This window comes from Orycteropus afer, unplaced genomic scaffold (assembly GCF_000298275.1).
Source record: "Orycteropus afer afer isolate SDZICR_OR568_19922 unplaced genomic scaffold, OryAfe1.0 scaffold00141, whole genome shotgun sequence".
NCBI classification, from domain to species: domain Eukaryota; kingdom Metazoa; phylum Chordata; class Mammalia; order Tubulidentata; family Orycteropodidae; genus Orycteropus; species Orycteropus afer.
The window spans coordinates 1,943,530-1,952,763 of record NW_006921728.1 but is presented as its reverse complement, the minus strand read 5'-3'; the positions used below and the strand labels follow the sequence as shown (position 1 = coordinate 1,952,763).

Genomic DNA, 9,234 nt, shown 5'->3' with positions numbered 1-9,234 from the left:
TGAGGACATCACATTGTTTTCACTGAGGCACTGAGGCTATTTTGTGCTTCCATTTAAGATCAGTGATTGCAACTATAATCCAGACAATAGAGTTTTTAGAGTCAAAAGGACTGCAAGTAAGCACTTTGGTGGAGTTTCATGGGCAACTTTGTTGCACTTCTGCAACCTTCAGTTGATTCGGAACATCCCAGGATTAGAATCACTGAGGCACATCGGACTGAGTGGATTTTATGATGGGTACAGCTTGAATGCTGTAGTGAGAACATCAATCACTCTTCACATGAGACTCCAATTTTCTGAAATGGAAGGTAGAAATGAGGTTATTATGAGGATGAAGGAGACCTGCTTGGATTTTTATTTTTTTTAAGCATGAGGAACTTATATTAAATTTAAGGAAGAACTTCTTCCACCTATGTATGATTAGACATTTACATTGAAAAATATGGAATCTCTTTGAAAGGAGTGTTTAAAATATATTTTTAAGTGATACAGAATTTATTTGCAAACAGATAGAATAGTTTGTTTTTTGCTTTTTCTTTATATTTTAAACATTTAATTCTTGATGTTATGCAGTACTTTATTCTTTGCATAAGATTTTCTTCAGTTTTGGGGAGGCTCATTTTTGTTATATTATCAAATCATAAATAATTATAATTTAGCTTTTTAATTCTTGAGGGTTCATTTTTAGTTCATTGGTATATTTATTTAATGCATAAATAAATTCACTGAAGGAACTTTAATAGTAGTAGTATCAATAAAGCAAAATATCTCTTGCATATCCTGAACACCAAGGATTGCCACTCTATGTAAAACTAATTTCCTCTGTCTGCTATATTTTTAGGGGAGAATAAAGATGTTTTATTTGGCTACCCATGCAGACGTCACAGCTGTTCTGTAGTAAACATCCCAACACCATGTGTAAACAAAATGATTTCTCATATTCAGGATGTGGAGTCTAAAATACAGGAGTATTTGAAACAGGTAAGTGACTTATTTAAATGATAACATTGTTGTTGGCTCTAGAGACTCTATGAGGCACTGTTTTTTTTTTTTTTTTTTTGTTTGTTTGTTTGTTTACAGAACCCAAGGGATTATTTTTATTTCTTAATGATAACTAGAGTACTTTCCTTTGCTAAATTTCTTAATTTACAAATCTAGACATGTTTTGATGGTCTCACTCCAGAATGGTGAAATGACCTTATTAAATAGACTTTTCCCTACCTGCTTGTTCTTTATTCAGAGGCAGTCATGTTAAGTAGTAATTTCCATAAGCCAACTTGACTAGTAAATTAAAAAGTATTTATAACCTTTTTTGGACACTAAAGTGATTAGATGATTAGATCAGTAAATTGGTGTATAAAAGGACAGCATGCCCTTTTTAATGACTTATTTTGCTCTAAAGAAATACTTAATAGGTCTACTGAAAGACAATATAATGATTCTCACTTTGTCTTTTTAACCTGTTAAAGTTTGCCTTCATTATTGTAAAGGGCATTTAATCTTAAAATCACAGTAGTTTCTGGTTATTTTCAAAAGATGGCTTGAAGTGATAAAAATTTCTCATAGTTTTTATTAAATTTTGTTTCTGAGCTATTAATAATCACAGCCCTGTAGTATTTCTCTTCCTTCACCACTGTTAGAGCACCATTCTTGGTCCAGTGTGTCATCTCCATTGAGAGGTGTTAGAGTACAGCTGTGATTGTGATCTTTAAATTACATGTTCTGTGACCTTATATGGCAAAGGAGATATTGGTTTTGTGTTAGAAGAAGAGCTAGCATATATATGCACTCAATATTCATTATCTATTATTATTTCTATAATATTATTAACATCATTCTATATTATTATTATTATGTTATCTCTATGTTTTCCCAAATCAGAATACCCTTTCAAGAAAAATGCTTTAAGGTCACAGGGCTTTGAAACCAGGAATAGAGAAGATTATGAGTATCTATTGATAGGACATGCTGTACAGTTCATATATTTTAAGTAACAGTTACACATGTTGTTAAAAATGATGAAAGTAGATTTGCAGGCATTTTATAAACAATTGCACCAATATCATTTATTAAAACCTAATATAAGTCAGGCATCATGCTCTATTATGTTATCTCACTTAGATCTCACACAATTACGGGTCAGTTTAATCACTGGTGAATATAATCATAAACCATTATTTCCAACTGGTAGATGAGGGAAAGAATTATTGAAAAGAATCTAATAACTTGTTCAAGATCACAAAACAGGATTAGGATTCAGACATGCTTCTGTTTGTTACCAAAGCCCATGTTCTTTCTACAGTCCCACTTAAGGGATTAGCACTTGATAAACTGCTATGCATTATGGATAATGGACCAGCAAAAAGATGACCTTAGATAAAATAATTCACAAAATAAGCTATTTTATGGTTTGGCTTCAGGAAAACTGATGCAATAGCCTTTTTCATGGAAGCATATTGTGTAAATGAGCTGACTGAATAAACAGAAAAGTTCTAAGAAGAGAAGCACAAGGCCTGACTTGCTTGGTTCCGGGTCTCAGTGCCTGGCTTAGTGTCTGATATGTAGTGGTGTTGTGTGCGGAGTTGATTTTGACTCATAGCAGCTCCATATGACAAAGTGGAACTACCTCATGAGGTTTCTTGGGCCTTAGAGGAACAGACTTCCACATCTTTCTCCCACAGAGCTGTCAGGTGGATTTGAGCTGTGGACCTTTACATTAGCAGTGGAGCACTTAACAATTTTGCCACCAGGGCTCCTGTGGTTCATAGATGTTTTTTTTTTTTTTTTTAGAAACAAACCTGTTGCCATCAAATCATTTCCAATTCGCAGTGAGCCTACAGGACAGAGTAGAATTGCCCCATGTTTTCTTAGGCTTTACAGAAGCAAATGGCCAGGTCTTTTGCCCGGAAAGCCACTAAGTGGTTTTAAACCAATAACCTTTTGATTAGCAGGCATCATTTGAGCTTTAACTACTGTGCCACCAAGCTTCCTTTTAATACTTAGTACCAAAACCAAACCCACTGCCACTGAGTTGATTCTAACTCATAGCTACTATTATGGGGTTTTCAAGGCTGCTTCGACTTTCTCCTGTAAAGCAGCTGGTGGGTTCAAACCGTTGACCTTTTGGCTAGCAGCTGAAAGCCTTAACCACAGCACCACCAGAACTAGTAGGTGCTCAATAAATGCAGAACGAAAAAATAAGTAAGGGCCTGAAGCAGAGCAATTGTTTTCTAGATACATCTGGGTACCTATCCACTCAATGCAATACAGTAAGAGTTATCTTTACTGAATGAACATCAGCTACTTTTCAGGCATTTGGCAAATATTTATGTTTGTATTTATTTTTTACAACTTTACCACTGGTTCTACTTTACCAGTGAGAATTCTAAAACTTAGAAAAGTCAAATAAGTTGCACATTATTTCATAGGTAGTAAGCACTGGAATTGGAATTGAACTCAGTTCCATCTGACTGCAAAGCCCATTTAGCCTCTGCTATAGGACTCTGAAGGGCAGAGGGAGGTTCTGACCACAGGGAGGCCTTAATTTTCATTTACATAGAGAGTTAGTTGGTGTTTTGACAGCACTAAACGTGTTTGAAACAATAATATCAGATACACAACCTTCTAGACAAAAACAGCAAAAATGATAAATACATTTTTGTATCAAATACAATTAATGACCAAAAGATGAATCTGTTTTAGAGCAACTGTTATAATTCATTTGCCCATCATAATGGTTAAGTTCTTGGCTGACAACTGAAAAGTTGGCCATTTGAATCTACCAGCCGCTCCACCAGGGAAAAGCCCTGGCAATGTGCTCCTGAGCCTAGGAACCTTATGAGGCAGTTCTGCTTTGTCACATTGGCTATCTCTGAGTTGGATTCATCTCAACATAGCACACAGCAACAACAACAATTGTATCACTGTGATTTTTATTGTAGTCAGAATGAACACTGTGGAGGCCAGAGATGTGTTTTCCACAAGCCTATTCATCCACTCAGGTAGTTTAACTGTAATTTTGAACTTGGAAAGGAAAACTATTTACAGAAGAATTCCTACGAAAGTTTTCTCTATATTTTACTTTTCAAGGAATGGGAAAACACTGGAGGGTGATGGAAATAATCACTTGGATAACTTCTCATGCAAATAAGAGATTTTACTTTATTTTTCCTTCACCTCTTTTTCTTAATCTGCCTAGGCTATAGTTTTATTTAATTTGGTATGATCTCTACTGAGTTGAAATTTTCCTCTTCATATAATCAATATAAGTCATAAGAATTCTACTGTATTTGCAAAAACAAAGCACAGAAAGAAAGTATTTAGAAAGTATTCTTTAAAATTGTAAGAGTATATTGTATAACATCAATTGTACTTACTAATAGCAGTTACAAAGCAGCAAATATTTATCAAGTGTTCAGTGTATTGAGCACATATTATGCATACTTTTATTGAATATTTACCAAAATCTTGTGAGGTAGGAACTGCCATTATTCCCGATTACAGACTTCTGTAATTGATTCAGAATGATTCAGGAATTGAGTTTTTCCCAAGACCACACAATCAGTGACAGAGCCAACATCCCGACCAAGCATATCTGGGACCTAACATGCTCATTGCTGCTGGCTTGTCATCTATTTCTGATGGTGAGTGCTATAAGGACCGAAAAATATGAATGCAAAATGCTTCCAATTCTAATTAGAAAACTTGGCTCTACTTATACCATTTAACATCTGTATTAACTCTGAAACCCAATGTTTAATCATTTACCTTTCTTTACTGAATCTCTGATACTTTGAGGTCTGTCATTCGTTAATTCTGTTATGCTTTAAAACAAAACAAAACCCTGGACAGTTGAAACCCTGATATTTCTACTGCATCCCATTTGCTATTGTTTTATTTCTGGAAGCACTCCTCAATCAGTAACTGTGGTCCTTTATACTTCTTCTTCTGAATGTTCATGTAGTCTGACAAGATGCCGACTCTGCTTCTCTCTGGTGCTTGCCATCTTCACTCCTCCACATGTATCGCTGGAAAGTGTTGGGGGACATCATATAATCATTTAAAATTGATATATTGTGCCTTGAAGGCCTCTAACCTCAAATGGGGTTTTTAAGTGTGCTCTGAAATTTTTCTATTTGTCAACACAGCATTTTCTATTTTTCTATGGTGACTATGTCCATCTCTCTCTTTTTTTGTTCAATCCTCAGAATCCATCACTTCACTACTTATTCAATGCTTACTTTCCAAAGAAAATAGGAGCTATAATAACAGAAATGCCACAGATTCCTATTATCTCACCTATGAACATTCTTGAATTTAGAAACAAAAAATTAATGCCTTTGTCCTTCACTGGGAGATTTCCTCCTTCTATATATGTCTAACCCCTCACCTGAATCTGTCTTCTGCTTTTGTGAGGAATGTGCTCCATCATTGTGTGTTCTCATGCGAATCTCCTTAACCCTGAAAATCACTCCTATCATTTAAGAATACAGATGTTTCTCATATTTTCAAGAAATATTTATTTATCCCATGACTACTTGCAGATACATCTCTCTCTCTTTCTTCTCCATTGCCTTTGGATTAAGTTGTCTAAATTTAGTATTTGTGATTGGGTGGGAAAAGATGGACCCAAAGAAGATTCATTGGCAGTTGGAAAATATGGCCTTAGTGATAGAAATGACACCTGAGATTGCATGATAGCATTTTGCAAGACCAATGACTTATTCATTGCAAATACCTTTTTTCAACAATGTAGACAGTGGCTATACATGTGGACCTCACCAGATGTGATACACAGAAATCAGATTGACTATATTTGTGGAAAGAGGTGATGGAGAAGTTCAATATCTTCAGCCAAAACTAAGCCAGGAAATGACTGTGGAACAGATCATCAATTGCTCATATGTAAGTTCAAGTTGAAGTTAAAGACAATTAAAACAAGTCCATGAGAGCCAAAATATGATTATATCCATGATTATATGCCACCTGAATTTAGAGACCATCTGAAGAATGGATTTGACACATTGAACACCAGTGACTGAAAACCAGATGAATTTTGCAATGACATCAAGAAGATCATCCATGAAGAAAGCAGAAGGTCATTAAAAAAACAGGAAAGGAAGAAAAGACTAAAATGGATGTCAGAAGAAATTGTGAAACTTACCGTTGAATGGAGAGTAGCTAAAGCAAATAGAAGAAATGACAAGATAAAAGAGCTGAACAGAAGATTTCAAAAAGCAACTTGAGAAGAAAAAGTAAAATATTAGAGTGAAATATGCAAAGACCTGGAGTTAGAAAACTAAAAGGGAAGAACTCACTTAGCATTTCTCAAGCTGGAAGAACTGAGGAAAAAATTCAAGCCTCAAGTTGCAATATTGAGAGATTCTATGGACAAAATTTAGAATGATGCAGGAAACAGCAAAAGAAGAGGGAAGGAATACACAGAGTCACTGTATCAAAAAGAACTGGTCAATGTTCATCTATTTCAGGGGGTGGCACATGATCAAGAGTCAATGGTATTGAAGGAAGAAGTCAAAACTGCACTGAAGGAATTGGCAAAAAATAGGGATCCAGGAATTGACAGAATACTCATTGAGATGTTTCAACACACAGATGCCATGCTGGAGGCACTTATTCATCTCAGCCAAGAAATTTGGAAGAAAGCTACCTGGCCAACTGACTAGAAGAGACCCATATTGACACCATTCCAAAGAATGGTGATCCCACAGAAAGTGGAAATTATTGAACAATATCACACACAAGTAAAATCTTGCTGAAAATAATTTAAAAAATGGCTACAGAAGTATATTGACAGAGAACTTCAAGAAATGCAAGCTGGAATCAAAAGAGGACATGAAATGAGAGATATCATTGCTGATGTCAGATGGATCTTGGCTCAAAGTGAAGAATACCAGAAAGATGTTTACTTGTGTTTTATTGACTATGCAAAAGCATTCGCCTGTGTGGATCATAACAAATTATGGATAACATTGAGAAGAATGGGAATTCCAGACCTTGTTCTCATGAGGAACCTGTATGTAAACCAGGAGACTGTCATTTGAACAGAACAAGGAGATACTTCATGGTTTAAAACCAGGAGGGGAGTGCATCAGCATTGTATCCATTCACCATACTTGTTCAATCTGTATCCTGAGCCAAAAACCTGAGAAGCTGGACTATATGAAGAAAAGCATGTTATGAGAATTGGAGAAAGACTCATTAACAACCTGTGATATGCAGGTGACACAACCTTGCTTGCTGGAAGTAAAGATGACTTGAAGTACTTACTGATGAAGATTAAAGACTATAGTCTGCAATATGGATTACACCTCAAGATAAAGAAAATGAAAATCCTCACAACTGGACCACTAAGAAGCATCACAATAAATGGAGAAATGATTGAAGTTGTCAAAGATTTCATATTATTTGGTTCCAAAACCAATACCAATGGAAGCAGCAGTCAAGAAATCAGACGAAGTATTGCTGTGGGCACAGCTGTTGAAAAAGACCTCTTTCAAGAGCTGGAGAGCAAAGATGTCTCTTTGAAGACTAAGGTGTGCCTAACCTAAGCCATGGTATTTTTCAATAGCCTCTTATGCATGTGAAACCTGGATAATGAATAAGGAAGACTGAAGAAGAGTTGTTGCTTTTCAGTTGTGGTGTTGGCAGAATACTGAAAGTGCCATGGATTCTGCCAGAAGAACTAACCATTCTGTCCTGGACAAGCACAGCCAGCACTTTTCTTCGCAGTGAGAATGGCCAGACTTGTTCTCACCTAGTTTGGTCATGTTGTCAGAAGGGATCATTCCCTGGAGAAGGGTATCATGCTTGGTAAAGTGGCAAGTCAGCAAAAAAGGGGAAGGCCCTCGATGAGAAGTATTGAGACAGTGGCTGCAACAATGGTCTCAGGTATAGCAAGGATTGTGAGGCTGGCACAGGACTAGGCAGTTTTTCATTCTGTTGTACATAGGAGCATTATAAGTCGGAGCCGACTCAACAGCACTTAACAACAACAAATTTAGTACCTTTGATTCCTCACCTCACAATTACTCATTTGTTCACTGCAATCTGAATTTTGTCCTCATTATGCTACTGAAAATTCTTCCAGTAAAGTAACTATTGACTTGTTTTTTCTCTCACTTTATCTATTGCTACACACACATACACACTCTCTCTTCAAAATTTTGTGCCTAAAACAACAACCATTTATTTGGTCACCATTCAGTAATGTGTTCTGTGCTCAGATGGGCAATTATTCTGGTTCTTGCCTGCAGTCAATCATTTGGCTGCACACACCTGGTAACTCAGAATAAATGATGATAATGGTGGCTGATTCACCACATACCTGATGGATGGCAGAGAGTGTTCCAAAAGAACAAGCCCCACTAGCAAATACTTAATGATATTTTGCTTGTGCAATGTTTTCTGATGTCCCATTGGCCAAAACAAATCTCATAGTCGAGCCTAGCTTCACTGTGGGAGTATCAGACAAGGTATGGATTCCAGAAGGCATGGTTCATTGTTGCTGTTAGGTGTCAACAAATCAGTTCCGATTCATAGCAAACCCATGCCCAACAGAGTGAAACATCACCCAGTCCTGCAACAACCTCGCAATCCTTGTTTGAGCCCACTGTTGTAGCCAGTGTGTCAGTTCATCTTGTCGAGGGTCTTCCTCTTTTTTTTTGTTTGCTGACTTTCTGCTTTACCGACCATCATATCCTTCTCCAGGGACTGGCTCCTCCTGGTAACATGTCCAAAGTACGTGAGATGAGGCATTGCTAGCCTCATGTTTAAGGAGCATTCTGGCTATATTTCTCCAAAGACAGATTAGTTCATTGTTTTGGAAATGTATAGTATATTTAATATTCTTCACCAACACCATAATTCAGATACATCAGTTTTTCTTTGGTTTTCCTTATTCACTGTCCAGCTTTTGAATGCATATTAGGCAATTGAAAACACCATGGCTTGGGTCAGGTGCACCTTAGTCCTCAAAGTAACATCTACATCTTTGCTTTTTAACACTTTAAAGAGGTCTTTTACAGCAGATTTGCAATACATCGTTTGATTTTTTTTAAATTGTGATTTGGGTGAAAGTTTACAGAGCAAATTCACTTTCCATACAGCAGTTCACATACACTTTATCTCATGACATTGACTACAATTTACCCCAATGCAGCGGCTCCCTTCCCACTTCCTCCCGATAGTTACCTCTTCCCTGTGTCCATTCCTCCA

General features: G+C 36.5%; 1 protein-coding gene across 1 annotated transcript in view; it reads left to right on the top strand.

Moving 5' to 3' along the window:
• The first annotated feature begins 233 nt into the window (after positions 1-233).
• The window catches only part of CCDC178 (coiled-coil domain containing 178), a 664,873-nt gene continuing 655,872 nt past the window's right edge, over positions 234-9,234 (top strand). The window contains exons 1-2 of the mRNA XM_007945673.2: positions 234-237; positions 842-981. Of these exons, the coding sequence (XP_007943864.1) occupies positions 234-237; positions 842-981 (144 nt within the window). The remainder of the gene's footprint in view (positions 238-841; positions 982-9,234) is intronic.